Raw genomic sequence first — 19,730 nt, forward strand, 5'->3', positions numbered from 1 at the left:
TTCTTGGCCAACCATGACAAGGAAGTCCCTGGAAAAGCCTTGATGGACTTCTGGAGGCATTCAAGGAAGCGGGGAGTGTAGATTTGGTCACTTGTCATCTTGTGGGCCTTGCGGCAGACCTTCCCCTCAACTTCCCAGGTATTGAAGACCCAGTATACCGTTGTCTTGGGTAGTTTAGAGACTTGTAAATAGCAGAGGGCTTCTGTTTAAAGTAGTTCCAATTTATCGTGGACACCCTGTAGGTATTATAATCTAAAACGTAATTGAAAAAAAGAAAGACTCTAAAGTCAAAGTTTGTGGCACACATATAAACACAAGGATACTTTCATTGTATCTCTGAGCCTTTATACCAAAAATAAAAATAAGGGAGCTAGAAAGGTCATTATAAGTTTGCATATAACATTATTACTTTACCCCAGAGATATAAATTCAACTACTAAGGGCAATTTTGATTTTTTGCATCGGAGAACAAATTGAACCTTGTTAAAATATTATAATTCCATTTTTCAATAACAACTACTATGAAATATTTATTACTTTTAACAAACTTTTGGTACTAAAAAAATATTCATTAACTATGATGAGATTGAGTTTGATATATGAGATAACAGTTAATATTAAATATGTAGCAATATATATATCTTAAATTGAAAAAAGGGAAAAAGGCAAGCAAAAAGAACGACTTGAAGAGAACAAATTAATCAAATTTAATAAACCCTGTTCAAAAATTGCAAAATTTGGAAATAATTTGGTTGTTTTCAGAACATATTAATGTTGTTGGCTCCTCAAAAACAACACTTCCTTTCAGACTATTGTATATTTTCTATAGGAAAAGATGAGAATGGACAATATTATTAAGTTATTTGTCATTTATTTTGTTAAAATTTTTTAATTTTTCAATTCACATTTCCAAAAATTTATTTTATACTAAACAAAAATCTCACATACTTTTTTTTCTAATATAAACTTTACAGTACTGGAAACAAACATTAATTATGGTTATTTATATTTTTTTAAACCAATGAATACATTATATTATTTAACATCAATATATTATTTTATTTAACATAAATATATGAGATACAGTTTGTAATAACAATTTAAAATTATAATTAAAAGAATATAACGTACGAACACATTTCCTTATAGTATGATATCAATAACTACAAAAAACTACAAAGAAAACAAATAACAACAAGAAAAAAACATCAGGCAAAGCCCAACAATCCTAGCGCGTGTGTGTAACAAAAGACATTTATGTATTATAAGATTTGTGAGAATTTCTTTTTTTCTCTTTCCGCCTCCCCAATCATAAAATATCTTTTTTCAAAAGTATTCATTAACATATATTTACAACTTATAACCAAATATATAAAAGAAAAGACGAAAAAAAAAAAAAATCTATACAACGTGTTTTAATATTTCTCTCCACTCTCCCTATCAATCTTCTCTCTTCTCGGCCAACCTTGTCCATTCAAACTCGTGGGGAAAAAATTATGGTACTGTGCTACAGACAACGAACACTGTAATTTGATTATAGCCTTCGAGGGCACTAGCTCGAGATCGTTAGCTCCCTCAAAACTATACATGAGTTCGTGGTTTGATGGGTTCCTACCCGATTTGACTCCACATCTCGGCTTTGTATATTATTAATTTCGTGTGTGTTATATACTTTACGTTGCTGCAATCTCTGAAATTATGTGTTATTGTCTTTTTTTGATTACGTTAATTTCAGATTGCCCGGTTGTCCTTGAAGAACCCTTTTATGAAAAATACCCGAGACAAGATACGGTATTTCAAGTACATCTGTTTTGGTATAAGGATAGGATCCCAAAGACGCTTGATGATACTCTTTTCGTTTCGCTTGCAGCCTCTTTAAATGTGTCTGTGTGGTTTTGCAAAGAAATGTTGTCCATAATAGTCTATGTGGCCACTTTAAAGGGGTCCTCGTCTTTTTTCCTTTTCGGATTGAATGAGAACTATGAATGGAGTTGATTCTTTAGTATCACTTTATCAGTATCTAATTATAAATTTATCAATAATTAGTTCACTCTGAACTAAATTTTCAGTTATCGAATATTTTGTAAATTGGAATTTTCTAGTTGATACTCCGAAGTTATGACAAAAATATCATTTTTCAATTGAATTCCCTTTTTTTTACTAAAAAATACTCGTTAATAATATAATCATTAATTTTATTTAAAAATATAAAAAAAATAAATTAAATAAGAATTTTGTCTGAAAAATTTATATGTTCTCTTCATGCTAAAGTATACACTGATGTCTGTGAAGGGAAACAACATGATGCAATTTTCTGTAATTCTTAAGAAAATGTTATACATATATAAAAATATGTATTTAAGAATAGCATACAATTTTAACCCATTACTTCCAACGAACCCTTACATTTGAATTTGAGCATTAATACTTTGATATGTTTTTTTTAAACCTAAATATGGATAATAAAAATAAAATTTAAACTTTAGCTCTTTACATGAACGTACTGGCCACCTAATTTAAAAGAATAATTTCTGTGAATAAATGAAATTTGTTTTTCTTGATGTTCTATTCAAATATGAAATAAATAGTCATTATTTGAACTTAATTTAATAACAAAATATGAAAATTATTAATTTTTTCCGTGTTATAAGGTAATAAGCACTGCTTTTGAAGAACTACAACACACCTTTTAAAACCCAAAAAGTATATTTTTTCTTATTTTTTTGGACTTATTTGCAAATTGACATACATACTTTGATTCAGTTACGTTAGCATCCATCATAGCGCAAAAGATATGATCTTGGGTAATTATGATAATGAATCAATGTCCTCAATGAGAAACAGCTCCTGATAAACTCAACTTGTGGCATTTTGGCTTGGCAGTTATCATTGTTCAACTTTCTTATAAAAACACCAAGCCTGTACCATTTGAACATTCAAGAACCAGTTTTACAATACTCAGTATCATTTCCTTATTCTCAATGTAAAATAATTATCTGCAGTGTCATCGAACATGTCAACACCACTTGTATTTGCGTTTTATAGCATATTATAATTAGGACAATGTGTTCAGAGCTTCTTGCGTCCTAAAGATGATCATTTATAACTATTAAAAAGTGCTTCTATCTTTTTAAAGATTTCATGAACTTCTTCCATACCGTACTTTAAAGTACGCAACAAGCTCAGACTTGTATTGAGACGGGTATTTTTAAATTTATAAACTTTGTCATAAAATTTAAAATATTTCGATTTACAAAAAACAAACAAAAATTGAAAAATATTACTTTATTTTCATTGTAAAATCGGACGGTAACGTGACTTTACACATTTTTGAAAATGACCTTGTTTCATCGAAAACTTTTGCGGAACTGATATGAGTTTACAGATTTCGAATAAATACAAAAAATAATCTTAACATGTGTATCTATTATTTTCTATATTACAAAGGCTCTACCACTTCATATCGAATCATAATTATGCTTAAAAAATGTCACTCTTTAAACATAGACTTTTAAGGAAATAAGGAAGTAATCGGTTTAAGAAAAACAATATTAAACTTTTTATCGTCTTTATATTCAATAACGAATAAATATGTCCCCGATCATTCCTTATATAATTTATTTTTACTCTGCTTATTCTTGCAATGCTCACAAAGTGGTTCATAAAAAAATTTAACCACTATAATTTGTTCAAGATTAAGAAATTACATATTTCACATGTTTGTTTTTTAAAAATTCACAATTACAACATAAGTATTGGATTTAAATACAGACAAATATGTAAAATAAATGCTTGTCTCTCAGCCATTCCCGTCCTCAACGTTAGCATGTAGCTAGCTAAAGAATGTTCAGATTGAACAATTGAAGGACGAACAGCCGAAATGTAATGGAATTAAATGTTTACTAATGGCTAAATAACGCTGACCTACCCATACCTGTAAAAACGCATTATTAATATGATAGTACATACAGGGAGCGGGGAGTTCATGAGTATTGCTATTTTCTTCCACATGTTTCACTTCTTCACCTTTTCTTAGCCTCAAGAAACGTCTATTTCGCCGTATAAATCTTCCTGTATTTAAACGAACTTGGTATATTCTATTTTTTTCCTTTCTAATAATCCGTCCGTCATCCGACTATCGATTATTCTACTAATTTTGCACTATCATCTCTATTCCTATTTTCAATTTCAGTAAATCCCTCTTACTATTATTATAACAGTTTTTCTTCCCCTCCCTTTGCTCCCCCATTCTCCTCAAACAGTATTTTTGTTCTTTTTCGGATCTTGGACCATAGCTCTTCCAATGAATAGGTAAACACGATCTTACTTGATGACCAAATAAGATCTTTGGAGTGTTCGAAACAACTCCAGAATTCCATGTAAGAGTTTATCAGAACTACATTTTCCTCCTGTATTCACTAATAGATTCGTCATACATTTCACCAAACTCTCAGCATGTGTATTATTTTGTGGTAAAGAAGGTCCTAGTCCTACTTCCCACATCTTCAAGAATGTCTAAAATTCTCTAGAACTAAACTGAGGGCCTTGATCTGTTTTTATTTTGACTGGAATCCCGGTTTCAGAGAATATATATGTCTTAATGCCACTATTACTTCTTCCGTAGATAGATTTGTCTTGAATTCCTCTGCATAAGGATATCCTGAAAGACGATTTCCATAATTCAAGTAATGTTTTACTCCATACTCAAACAAATCTGCAGACGTGCTCTCAAATGGCCTCGTTGGTATCGGTCCCTCATCATGGTTTCTTCTTGTAAACTAGGTAATCTTTCCAAACATTTTCTACATGTTCCAATCATTTTTTCAATATCTGAGTTTATTGCAGGCCAACAAATTGTCTGTGTAGCTCTTCTTTTCGTCTTCTTGATACCTCGATGTGAACTGTACAATCCCTAAAGAACTTGAACTTACCTCTCTTTTGGAATCACCAGCCTATTACCATATAAAATAAGGCCATATTCAATACTTTAATAATTTAATATCTTGGGAGATGGTTGTACTGAATCCTTTATACAATTTTCTTCAACTGCATTGACGAAACCTTTATATGTTTGATCCTTCATTGCTTTTTTTCAAATATCTTTTATTAATGGATCAACTAATCATTCTTCATCTTCTAAATGAGTAGCTCTAATAACATCAACTCTAATAACTTTTCATCTGTAATATTCAACATGCATATCCAACTCAGGATGATACACTGGTGATCTCGATAATGCATGGCACTTCATAATATTTCCCCTTCATCCATTTCGTTTCAAATTGATATACCTATTGATATTTTCAATTTAAATCTAATTAGTCTAGCATTATCTAGCTTATCTATGGTGTAATTATTAAGAATAGGAACAATGGTTTATGATCCGTAATTATACTAATGTAGATAAGCCTGCTGGATATATATTACATTTATTTATAGCCCACACTACACCAAAACATTCAAATTCTTTCATGTAGTATCTTGTTTCAGCACTTAATAAAAATCAGGAACCACATTGTATTAATTTCCCTTCTTCGTTGTACTTCTGACATAACACATATCCCACTCCATTTATTCTCGATGCATCAGTTTCTAGTTTGGTTCATAATCTCGGATATAACGGTGCTAATGTCGGTCGTGAAGTTAACATTTCTGTAATTTCCTTCCTTAATCAAGAATGATTTTTGGTCCACACATACTCTACTTTTGACGATAAAAGCTCTCTCAGTGGACCTACAATTTCACTAATTATTGGTGAGAACTATCCCAATTGACTCACTAATCCCAAAAAACTGTGTAAGTGTAAATATATGAGATAAAGAAGAAAAGTACTATACCGAATATATTGTTTAATAAAAAGATAACCCCATGGACAAAATAAGAATTATAAAATGCTTGTAGTATTTCAAAATGTAATCTAAGAAAGAATGATACCCAAAATATAAATAATGACTAAAAATAAATGGGGATGTTATTATTATTTATAGCTCATATATACTATTATTATTCTCTAAAACATTATATTATGTTGTTAATTTTATATATTATTTTATTTATTATATAAATACGGAAGCACAAGTACCATGTCAAGCAGAATATTAAAAAAATCCCCGAGAGCAAAGGAGGGGTACATTAGAAATGATCTTAATAGAACAGCCTCCGCGCACTCTTATCAATTAAAACATTCTGTAATGGTCTATATGAAGGTATGCACGTATGAGTGTAAATTCACATTCTAAGATATCTGACTATTTTATAATATTGAAAAAAAAAAGAAATTCCACTCAGAGTTACTCAAGGAAAAATTTCCGTATTTCATCAAATTATTGATGTAGTTAAGAACATGAACCGAAGAGTGAGTTTTTTCATAGATAACTATAAAAATATATAAGTACTGTTTAGTTTATTATTATTTTGATCCTGTTCTATATTTTTTCAACAAGTCATAACAAAAAATGTTGTTGAGGGTAATTTGAATGATCATATGTGCCATAATGATTCTGCTCCTTGGAGAGGGTAAAATTTGAAGATATTTATGTAAAAAAACAACAACATAATTTTAATTTATTTGCTTGAAAAAGGGCTATTTCATTACGGAAATCAAATGTTTGATCTATTTTACATTTTTAAGACATTATTTTTATAATATTAAGCCAATTTAGTAGCGGTTCCAGTTCCAATTTAGTATAGTTTAACCTATAAATACACCAGTATCCTTTAGTCATCACTTAGCCATGATACTTTTAGAAAATTCAATTGAATAAAAATATTATTTGAGAGTTTTAAATACAATATATGTGTTTCTAAATTAATTAATTTAATGTTTTGTGTGGGCAAAAAAACTTCAAAACTTGATGCTGCGTGTGTTTAGAGAAAGCAATAATTCATATTTTTCAAATAAGTTTACAAATGAATTAAATTATTGTTTGTTATATGTAAATAACTGTTTGATTGTAAATGTGATATACCTTTAAAGTGACCTTACTAATATGACAATTACGGCAAGATGGCACACTATTTTAAAGCATTTTTTTTAAACTTGAAGATATAGATTATTGAAATCCTTTTATTGGGTGGGGCACTTCACATAATGATAAATCAAATTAAAATACTAATTTTGAAATAAAAATTTACTTTTACGTAGTTTGACACTAACACCCAACACCAGTCTTTAGATTGTGTTATGTTTGGAACGATCCAATAATCATGACGACTGATTATTATCTCATTGACAAAACTAAATTATATTATATCATTTACAAATATTCAATATACAACATCATGGTATACTCCATTTTTATAGCAATTCTTTTGTCCAGTACCTAATACTATAGAGAACAACTTTTTAACTTATTTGTAAACCACATAAACCCCAACATCTCCTTCTTATTTCAAATTATTTTGAACTCTCAACGACCTCCGTCATTCTTTCCTATGGGAATGTGATCATCTTCTTAGATTTACTTACTCCATATTGCACTGTCAAAAACCTCTGGTTCCTCCACAATGTTTTACTGGACTCTAGTAGGACACATCAGCTTCTATTGATTCCCTTTTGTAAGACTTCACCTACATCTGAACTTCTCCGATTTCTATCATTTTGTCCTCTAACATTTTTTCCCACATCTAACTCAGGTAAGAATCTTGTATTTAAATTATAATAAGTTACTTCCTTTTCTCTACATCTCTCGGCATGCACTAATTCAGACCGGACCGTTGTGTCACATCTTCTCTAATGTTGTAGTATGCTAAGTCGTACTTGATGACCAAATAACTTTACATTCTGACCCATAATTTCCATTTACTTTTTCTAATAGTGCCTTCATTGTTTTGATTATATGTACTTTCAGCATGACCGTTACTTTTCTTACCGTTTTTTAGACTAAAACTGAAGACCTTGATCCGTCCTCAACTTTGTAGGAATTCAAGTCTCCAAAATATACTCTTCAGCACTACAATGACGTCCTTAGAATGATCAACTCTCTTAAATTATTCAATGTATGGGTAACCCGATAGTCTATCACCATAATATATATAACGTTTAACTTTACTTATCTACTTATATATCAATTATTTTCATCATTGCAATACGAATTACATTATTTCAATGGTAACCAACTTCTTCTCTCTTTTACTGCATTAGATTAGAAAAATGCTCTCTTTGATTCACACATACATATCAAATGGCTTTTTTATATATAGATTACATTCCTTTCCATACGCAGGACATTTTTTTGTATTTCTATGATAATTTCTTCCACAATAAGAATAACTTGAGTTTCTCGTATCTGCTTCTTTTTATGATTAGTTTTTATACTTGATATCGACCTTGGTTTTCTAGCTAAAGCTTAATCATTTTCTTCGCTTTGGCAAATGTATATAACTTCTAAAAGTGACGATTCAGGTGATCTAGACAACAGGTAAGTTTGTTTCTTCACTATTTTTTGCAATTATATAGTTGCAAATATCCAGTCTTAAAATGACATCTCCCTTAATGTAGCATTTCTTTCTTGACAACATAAAGCTGTCTTTAATTAATCAAAGCCATAATCTTCACTCTGTTTTTTTCCTATTAACTTGACACGTTCCAATGCCAAATTAATTTATTTCTTAAGGTAATTTTCAAAAAAAATCTATGATTTATTTTAAGGAATTTTCTACATCCATTTTTATTGACATCGCATGTTCTATCTTATTCAGCATGCCCAAACAATATAATAACCTAAAAAGTACCTTTTTCTTTGTAAAATTTAATTTAAAAACATCCGTCTCATAAAAATTACAAAAACATTATTAATATATACTCAAAACTTAGATTAATAATAAGTTGGAAAAATATGTGAAAGTTTTATCATTAAAAAAAAAAATATTTTCTTGACGTTGTGATATTTCTAAAGCTTACGTCATAATGATCTTCCTTTAAAATAATAGATTCAACTTAAACTACAGCATAATTGCTCTTAATTACGATTACTACGAAGCTTTTGGATATATATGATTAATTTAGGTTGTAAAGGCTTTTTTATCGAAAAAAAAAAAACATTAAAAGGACAAAAGAGGTCAAATTTATAGTAATTTAACCTGCTGTGTCTACTTCAAGTAGTAAATTGACCATTATAAATGATCTTAGAAACAAGTTATTAGAATCTTTGCTCTTTCAAACCAATTACATCAAAATGTTAGCAAAAACATATTATGTATTTTCTATTGTAAATTTATTGAACTTAACTTTATGTGTTATTGGAGCACCAAAGGCTTAGTATATTTTTTTTCTAATTCAACTTTCATATTCTTATTGTAAGATTTATCAGACAGCAACACATAAAAAATATATATATATTTTATTCAATTGAAAATTAAATAGCAATTTTAGATATTAGTAAATAGTAATATATGTCATTAACCGACTTTTTCAACTGTCATCCACTGCTCCATCCTGGCATACCTCCAGGCATGCTTTCTGGCATTCCACCAGTAACTCCACCAGTGGTTTATCACAATTTGGTAATAATAGGATTGCAAATACCCTCAACTTCTTTTTGTTTATCCTCATATTCATCCTTATTGGAAGTTTGATTGTTGTCGAACCATTTGATAGTTTCATCACGTTTAGTAGTGATGGTCCTCAAATCATAATCCGCCATCTTATCCTTGAACTTATGATCATCAATTGTGGACTTCATTTTGTAGAAATATGATTCGTGTCTGTTCTTGGTTACCTTATACTTCTCGGCATCAGACACTTTTTTCTCTATATATTCCTTAGAAAGACAACCCTCATCTTTTGTAAAGGTAATTTTCTCTTGTTTCCCTGAACACTTATCCATGGCACCTACCTTAAGAATACCGTTGGCGTCAATATCAAAGGTGACTTCAATTTGAAAAACACCTCATTGTGCAGGTGGGGCACTAAATAAGATCAAATTTCCCCCAAAAAATGATTATCCTACGTCATGGTCCTTTCTCCTTCCTTTAAATAGTAACAAAAGGTTGGCTGTCATAGTAAGTACTTTTGGCTTAGTTAATATTCAGATCAAAATACTTTTTTTTTTAAATCGTATAATTTTAATACCTTGGAGCCGTAGAGCTACCTCTAAATATATTTCAAACCCGTTCAAAATTTATATACGCTGTTTTTGCCAAAATAAAAAAACACCTGCCCACCTTTAAGATCAACATTTCTTTAATTCAACAAATATGCTCCATCCTAATGGTTAGTTATAAAATTTAATATAAATACTTTTTTCAATTTTCTTGCCTTATATATTTATAAATTAAATAAAAGTATAAATATATATAGTATAGGATATGATAAATGTACTTTGTGTTATATTTAAAGAGGAATATCCAATTTTAAAGCACTTAATCTTCAAAAATATGATATATATACACTAATACAATATTATCTAAGTATACTTAGATAATATGAATAAAAAATAAAATTTACAATATAAATAAAATTATATCTTTTACATAAAAATGAAGTGTAAGAGATAAATAATTTGAATTTTTTTAAAACTAACTAACTACACACATCTAATTAATTAGTTTAAATCCTTCTTTATGATAAAAAAAAGTAAGTTTTTAGGTGTATAGAGTAGGCTTATTATTTTACTATCATCAAAATACAAACCAGAAGTGGTTTCCTTTGTTGTATCATACTCCAGCTCTATTGTTTGTTGAGAAGAATTGTTTTTTTTTAAAGAATAATGGGTTCTCTTTAAGAATATAAAGTATGCCTCAGTAAAGACTAAATAAAAAGATGTATGTTATTGTTTAAAATTGAAATGATTTAAATATGTGTTTTTTTTTTTTTGCTTTTTTTAAGGATTAATTAGTGAACATGGATTTTTGTACCCAAATTTAATAAAATTACATAAAAATGTATTATAGTGTGATCCTAAAACATCTTTCAGAATAAGGAAACTTTTTGTTGTTGTAAAAATGTATTTTCTGTGAATTATTCAAAAATTTGCTTCTTTAATAAAGGTTTGGAGAATTTCAATAATCTATGCACCTTTAAGTCTTTCTTTTGTTTTGTTTATTTAACTTTTTCTTCAACTTATAGTATAGACTTTGCTACAATATGTAATATCAGCTTTTATTTTTTTTTAAAGATTATGGGTTCATTTTGAGTACCAAAAGTTTGTTAAAAGTAATTAATTTTCATCGATTTTATTTCAACTATAATAATCACAAATTATATCTTGCTGATACCCAAATCTAATGTTGATAAGATTAATTTTGAGTCTATGTCAACTATCCATCACGAAATAAAATTCACTTATATTTGCTTTGATGTTTAACCCAACTTCATTAACTACGTTAGAAAAAGATGTTCACTAACGCAGAGTTAAATAAATTTAAAGGAATACAATTGAATCTAAGCTGAAATTTTTATCTAGTACGTTTATACGAACACAGCGAAAATAATTACTACAATGTATTGTTTAATTTTATAATACTAATAGGGCTCCATTAAGTTTTATAACTTGACTTACAGCTGCACTAGCTGCCCGACATTAGTTTCTTCATTAGTACATTCAATCATTTTAGTAACTGCGGGAGTTTATTTGTTAGGTCATTTGTATTATTGAAAAATGATTGTGTTGGATAAGTATTTCATTCCATTTCAAGCTATTCGGTCAAAATTTGTTAATAATTAAATCTAAAGTCTACAATAAGGCATATACCACTTTTGAAAAAAAAAAGATTGCGTAAGGAAAACTCAATTATAACAACGAAATATATTTATATATTATATTATATAAACTATTGAAATATAATAAAAATAATTATTAAAAAATATTGAGAATATGTAGGTATTTCATATTTTCAAATGAAGATAATTTATATAATTGGGACTGATTTAAGTGGTTAAATATTTTTTTAGTTTAATTTTTTAATCATTTTTTTTTATTCAATTGTCGACACAGCTATAATTATATCAGATCAAGCATGTTAAAATTACTGTAATTATAAATACACTAATAGATAAAATATTACTTTATGGAACGCATCTTATGAATGGAGTGAAGAGCTAATAATTATTAATGGAGAAACACGTATACCACATAATTTTAACTATTAGTAACTATCTGTTATTGGATAAAAAAAGGGCTAGGTATTCAAACCGACTCACTCAGTACCAAATATATATATATATATATAAAGAAGGAAACTTAACTAATAAATAAATAAAAAAATACTACTCTTGGCTTTGGATTCGAATATTATGGGGTTCCATTACTCAAAAATACTCGTAGTATTTCAGATTATATTTTCTGATTTATGAGTGTTTATGAGCATTTTTTTTTTTTTTTGCTAATACCTGAATCATCATCTTTTTTAAATTTAAATATTTGCTAGTGCTTCCTTTTTTTTTACAATAACTCTATTCTTTTTTTCAGATAAGCCTTTGTTGAAGTATATTTGCAGGGTCATCTTTAAATGCTCAAAGTGATCTTTGATTGTAGAGCAGCATCTTTGTTTGTTTCTACTTTGTACTTCAAACGCATTTGAGACTTCGTCAGCTTCTTATTAAAATTTGTTCTATTTTACTCCTTACAACTGTTGTTGTTCTTCGAAATAGAGGAAGAAAATATATTTGTCTTCCTTTTCCATTTAAAATGATTTCCCTTAAAAGTTGGTTTGTGTGGTTTTTGGTATTTTTGGTTAAGTGTTTCCGATATCTTGACTGGACTTGCGTTTTAAATAAGGCCACTAATTGATTGGGTATATTTTTTGTAGATATTATTTCTTCAACTGTATGAATGTTTAATTTTTTGAGCTTATAAATGTTTCTTTTTGGAGCAATATAATATTTCAAATTTAATTTTTTTTAAATCTTGCAGTGGAACCTTTTGGTTTCAGATCAAGTTTTCAATGGTGGTTCTACAAAATTCAAGTGGTCAGTTATATTTTTCCAAAGTATTTGATCCAATATATTTTTCTCTATTTGTTTACTATGGAAGAATACATGAATATCCAATGTATATCCATGTTTATCGCTGCTAGTCCCTTTTTACTTTTTATTATCTATATCCTATTATTCTTTATATTTTTAGGACGTTTTAATGATATTCACATATATTAAAGCCATTTGTCCTGATTTATGATTGTATTTTGTCACTTTTAGCCAGTAGTGTATTGACGGAATGATAGCTATATTTAGCGCCTTAATTATATTTATCAAAATTAAATGGTGTATTTTTGTGACTCCAGTTCTATTTTGAAGTATGCATTCAATTTCCTGGATATCATCATTGTAATTTCTTACCTTTCGCATTGAGATTCCTAGTAACTCTGTCTCATCATTTTCTTGCATCCCTAAGATGAATAGTACTTTCATGTTTGATATATTTGTTAAGAATATGCTCTTGTTCAATAATGTTTGAAGGCCAATAATATTTATAAATTACTCCAAAATATTCATTACATGTTTAATAATTGCACCTTTATATTTTTCTTCCATCAAAAAGTGGCATCGTCTGCATAAAATATATTTATTTTTTTATTTTTATTTGATATCCTTTCAATATTTTATCTTCTATGAAGTGGTCTCATAGCAATGTTGAATAATAAAGAGCTCCGACCATCTTTAATTAATTTCTATATATATTCCTCCAATTGCAATAATTATTTTTGACTCCATTAGTATTGATGATATCAGTTTCAAAAGAGCTGAGTGGATATCCATTAATGTTTCTGTTAGTTTAAATTATTATATTATATACACATACAAATATACAAATACATACACATACAAATATACAAATACATACACACTATAAAACAAAATAAATTCTTACACATCAAGTTCGTATAATTTGTAATTTATCAGTTATACTTAAATTGACATATCAATATCCTTTAAAAATGGTTTATGAGCATATCTACAATATAAAATAACAAATATTTATAAAATTAACTATAATCAAAATATACCAATAATCTAGTTCAGCATTTTTCATATTTTTATTATTCTCCCTCTTATTATTTTGTGGCTAGTGGGTCCCTCCACATAAGAAGGAGTCCATGATTTTAATCAAGGTGGAAACGCCGGTTACGATCCCGGGTGAAATAATTCCGTCTGTGTACTTTGTCGAGCATTTCCTGGAAATAATGCTTTTTTGTGTCATTGTTCAGTAGTGCTCTTGTGGATAGATTGATCTTCTATATCCTCTAAAGTGTTAACATATTTAGTTCTTAAATTTGTTTTTGACCGCTTTTCATGAAAAAAATTCTATCTTCCCCACAATTGAACGGCTCATTCACTACGTTTACTGAGGAATTTAGGTTATTCGATTCTTCACCTACTGCGGTCTCGACGTCTTCTCTGTTTGTTACAATTTCTATTTCGTCAAAAGTACTTCCTTCTATAACACTACAATTATCAATTTTCCTTACCATGTCCTACGTTATCAGCAATTTCGTTTCATCTCTCTGAGCATGGTCCCACTTTTTCTCCACAACCATTAATTTCACTTCCTCTTATCTTTTTTTAATTATTTATTTAGCCACTGTCTGTATCTTCTGTTTCCACAATATCTTCCCTAGTTTAATTGTTTTCGTTAATATCGAAGCCCTTCCCTACAAACATGGCTTTACCTATATTTACCTCCTCCAAATCCTAAACTAAAAGCAGTTTCGATTTCTTTTTTTTTTGTCTTCTGATCTTAAGTCCTGGCCATCTTCTTTAGTATTTGTTCCACATTTTAATATTTTAATAATCCCTCTTTTTATGTCTAATATGGAAAAAAGCTCGAGCATTGCCTCGTTTGGTTAGGGTATTCAATCTTAAAAATGGTGTTGTCTAAAGTTCCACTTCCCTTCTACGGTTACTTCTAGGTTAAGACAATTTGTATTTAAAATCCTCTGCAAATCCTTATCTTCGTTTATAAGTTTCTTTATATATTGTGACCATGGAGGTCTTTCTATTTCATTAACTTTTTGGTAAATTTTTCTAAATATCTCATACTGGATCAAGGTTGGGGCAATGTTTCTTATTCTAATTTAGAGTTATGTTTCACTTTCCATGGAAATTATTTACAGGCAATTATTGCGTTATTTATATTTCCATTAAACTCTTTCAAGTGTGTTACTTTGGGCAGTGTAAGTCTTTTGTGCATTTTTTCTAGGCATTGGGTGTTTCTTATAGAAAATTCGTTTCTGAACAGAACATCATCTCAAAAATCAATCACTTCTCCTGTATCTATTTCAAATACTTCTTTACCAATAAAAATACATTTATTGGATGCATTACACCTCTTTTCACTCGTTTTCCATTATCTTTCCGAAACAATTAAGGATTAAATCTTCTTCAGTGAGTACTATTATTTTCTTTTGAAATTTTGGGAGTTTTTTCTTTGGTTCCTCAATGTCATTGTTTCATTCCCTCTCATTAAGTTTTTAAATCCTGCCTGCTACTATTTCCGAATATCTTTGTAGATAATGTTTTTTTTCGTATGTTCACTTTCTTAATCATTCTTTTCAACCTTGTAATTACTTATGGGTTGCTTGCATTCTTCATCCGTTTTAGACCTATTTTCTATTTAATAGAGTCTTCTCCTCACGCTCGGGAATGTAGCAGGGACTCTCTGTTCTTTTTCGAACCATTGGCTCGTTCCCGACAAGACACCGGACTTTATCTTGTTTCCATTATCTCCGTCCCCTTCTTCTCTTCTTTTGGTTTCCAGAGATACTTTTCTCCCTGTCTGTCTCATTCCCATTCAAATAGAACTCTATCCGCTCCGCAGAGACTGTATAGTTCTTTTCTAGCGAAAAAAATACATCAATTCACTTTAGTACTAATTAATTAAATTGATTTATTTGAAAAAAGTCAATTTTTATGCCTTGTTGTTCTCTCCTTGGGCCCACTCATTATTTTTATTAATCATATGATCCCACAATAGGCGTTAATAAGAGTACAATATAAACACATATTTTATTTTTGTAACTTCCCTTAAATATAACGTAGTTTAAGAAAACTGATCCTAAACATATTTTGTTCAAGTTTAAGCCCAAACAATACATATATATCAATATGGATAATTTAACACTAGATGTAATGTTAGGAACAAAATTTTAGTTTGACCAATAGTACTTTTTTATGAATTAAAGGTGTCTTTTTTCATATTTTATAAAATAACATAATTTTCAAAAGAAGTAAGTATTACTCAAAAAGTTAAGTTCATGTTGAAACATATATATATAGTTAATTTTATCATTGGACTCGGCCTTAAACTATCTTAAGAGTATTAGTAATAAAACATATTAAATTAACAGCAAACTTTGACAAAAATGAGGAAAAATTAACAATTTTATTGTAATTGCGTTGATAATTGAATGAAACTTGATTAGGTCTTTAGAGACAATCCTTTCTGTTGAACAATATCCCATAGGACCGTACAGTCTCTCTTTCTGCACATTTTTTGTAAAAATTACAATGTTCGAAACCTTCTTACAGTCCCTCAAGTAATACTTGATATTTAAGGATTCCTTGCAGTCCATTCATGAATTTTATATTTTATTTTGGGCGGCAAAGATAATGGCAAAGAATGTATTTTAGCTTTTGCTATGAATAAGTAATTTACATGCATTACAATGTGTGATTTTTCAGGCTTAGTCTATAAAGTAAATTGTAAGCTAATTAATGCATTGCATATATTAAATTTATTATTTTTCAAAAAATATATATATGCATAACTTAATTTATCTTTTTTTTAAGCATACAAAATACCTACATGCTAAATTAACACGATGCATAAGCAGTCTCAAAGTGGTATATTATTCTATAAGTGAATGCGTTAAAATAATTATAACAAGATTTCACCTCGATAAATCAAACATAATTAATATTTTTGATACTTAAACATAATTTAAAATTTAGATAGTAAAAATAATCATAAAAATAGGACTCATTTCCATATAAACATATACTTGTACCGGGTGGTGCATTGAAATCAGATCACCTTTTAATTCAATAATAATTGAAGGTTGAGTGATTTAAATTAATTGATGCATCAATATATTAGAGCATAAATAATTATTTACAGAACAAAAGAAATTTGAGCTCTCTAGCTTACGTACAAGTTAAGAAAATGGCACTTGAACGTGAATTACGAATTTCCATTTGTTAAGCGTCTCCAAAATCACAGTCTACGCCCTTAGAAAATCCAAAACGTTGGAGAGAACAAATGGCTGTCAAAAAGGATAATACAGAGTATTGCAAGAGAATAGCACAGGTCAATCCCTCAAGTAACGTTTTGAATGGATGCCTTCTCATATGTTGTCTATGGCAATTTGTCTGGCATTATGGCTAGTAAAGCATTTGAAAGTCTTTTTTAGAAACTGTGTTACAAAACAGAGTCACTACTACCATTGCTGACTTTAAATATTTAAAGTCCCCCATCAAAAGCGTTCAATGTAATTTAAAATATTTGAATAATTGACATGTATATAATTAATAATAGTTTTGTAAAAACACAGATCAGACAATGAAGAAGTTGATGCAGACTATGAAGGAAACTACTAATTACAGTATGTATAAACGACCAATTCCTTCAATTGTTCTTGCTCATGCTGTGTTATAACAATTCCTTGAGGTATTAAAAAAATTTGATGTTCAAGAAAAGCAAATATTAATTGAGTAAATTTTTTTTACATCCACCTTATTTTATGCTTGCTCCAAGGTTACGAAGTTAGTTCTGTTTTTTAGTATTATAATTAAGTACAATTTCGCCCACTTGAATCATTTCCTTGTAATTATTCTTATAGTACAATGTATTTGATAGCTTTGCAGGACTTAAAAATGATATGCATCTTCATTATTAGATTTTTATAGGTCAATTTTTGAGACATTATTTTCCGTTGCATTAAATATACGTTCCCAATTTTTTAGAAATCATTTGAAATGAGAAACTTCAAGAAATTTCATATCAAAGATAGCACATATAGCTCTAGTCTTTTTAATTTCCACTGCAACAATTGAAAATATTCTAACCCCTTACCATAGCTTTTAAGGTCAGCTGTAAAATACTACTCATTAAATTAAAATTTTTTAGGTAAGGAAGATGACAGTCAAAAACATTTCTGACGTCACATAAAAACACTTTATAACATATTTTTAAATACATATGTACAGTTTAATTTAAAGAATTTTATATATATTTAGGTAATTCATCAATATTAAATTTAAAAATAGTTTATATACAGATTATTTATATTGTATTTTTTTTATAGAAAGCCAAGTACAAAGTAAAATAATGGGTTTTTGGACAAGTATAGATAATGACAATTTTGCTCTTGTTTAAATCTATTTCCTTCTTATCATTATCACTTTAAATATTGTATCCATTATTTTATGCTAAAAAATAATGGCTAATTTTAGATGCATTTCAAATTATAGTTTTGTGAGGACGTATATATTTTTTTTAATCATTGGAAAATTGTGCCTGTGACAACTTTTATTGTTTATGTGAATCCTCAACTCTAATAATTGCCTCAAGGCAGGTCTAAGTTCCTTGCAGGTCTGGGCTATTTATTCATACTCGACCTTAGTCAAATGCTTCGTGATGGAAAGCTCTAGAGACTATACCCTCCTTTTAGGTAGCATGTCCCATAAGTCCGTAAAGTTGTCTCTGAGGAAGTCCTGCGTCTTAGTGGTGCAATGCCACAGAGTTCTGGCTTTAGTAAAAACAAAATTGTCTCCGAACTTTTCTCTGAAGGTAGCACTTTCCTTTTCAGAAGTTCTATGTAAGCTTCTGTATTGAACCACTACTTCAACTCCACAAAAATGGGAGGGGGTGACTTCACCTATCCTGGCCACAACGCCCAAGACCATAATTCCGCCTGGATTTTTTTCTGAAGATATGTAACAATAAAAGTTGACCCGATATGGAAATGGGAGACATGCCGTTTTACAATTTCATTTAGTTGTTGCTCTATTTAAATCGTTTTTTTTTTTATTTATTGGGTACAAAATTTACATAAGAAATCTTGAGTCACAATACCTATCTCTCACTTAGTTAGAAGACAATCGGCGAATCAATTAATGATTTATTAAAATTTATTTTAAGTGGTACACCTACATAAGGTCAACACTGATTGTTTTTTATAAATTAACAGTTTTCTGTGGGCAAAATAGCAACAACTTAAAAACATGACAATCCATAGTGTAAAAATGCAAATCTCTCTGTATACATAAGTACTAATTCACTAATTCTAAGTAATTCATCAATGTATTAAATTATTGTTTGTTATATGTAAAAAGCTCCTTGATTTTTTAAATTATATGCATAACTTTATATTGATGCTACTAATATTACAACTATGACCAGTTGGCATACTATTGAAAAATATCTTTTAAAAACTTGACCTTTTCCAAAACATTCTTCATAATTTTAAAAATAATTAAAAAAGCTTATATTCATAAAATTTTTGCGAATAATATTAAGTTTTTTTATAATGTCATATTTTGATTTCTGTTTATTTTGAACAAAAGTGACAGTGAAGTTGACAATGGAAAAATAAAAGAATGTGAAAAAAATATTGCTCTCACGCGGAATGACACCAACAGAAATATTAAAGACTTACATGTGAATTAGAAATACTTTCTACAAAACCAATAAGTTATAAGAGGAACAGGAAAGATTAAAATCTCATCACATGTAAGAAAATTGCTAGTCAAACTTCATGATGAATAATAACACATTATAAATTCATTTAAT

General features: G+C 28.9%; 1 protein-coding gene across 1 annotated transcript; it reads right to left on the reverse strand.

Annotated features, from left to right (window-relative positions):
* Positions 1 to 9,494: 9,494 nt before the first annotated feature.
* LOC121120089 (heat shock 70 kDa protein-like) lies at positions 9,495 to 9,827 on the reverse strand. Its single transcript, XM_071889369.1, has one exon. The coding sequence runs from the start codon at positions 9,825 to 9,827 to the stop codon at positions 9,495 to 9,497; it is 333 nt and encodes a 110-aa protein (XP_071745470.1).
* Between the last annotated feature and the right edge of the window lie 9,903 nt (positions 9,828 to 19,730).

The sequence above is a fragment of the Lepeophtheirus salmonis genome, chromosome 6 (genome assembly GCF_016086655.4).
Source record: "Lepeophtheirus salmonis chromosome 6, UVic_Lsal_1.4, whole genome shotgun sequence".
NCBI lineage: Eukaryota > Metazoa > Arthropoda > Copepoda > Siphonostomatoida > Caligidae > Lepeophtheirus > Lepeophtheirus salmonis.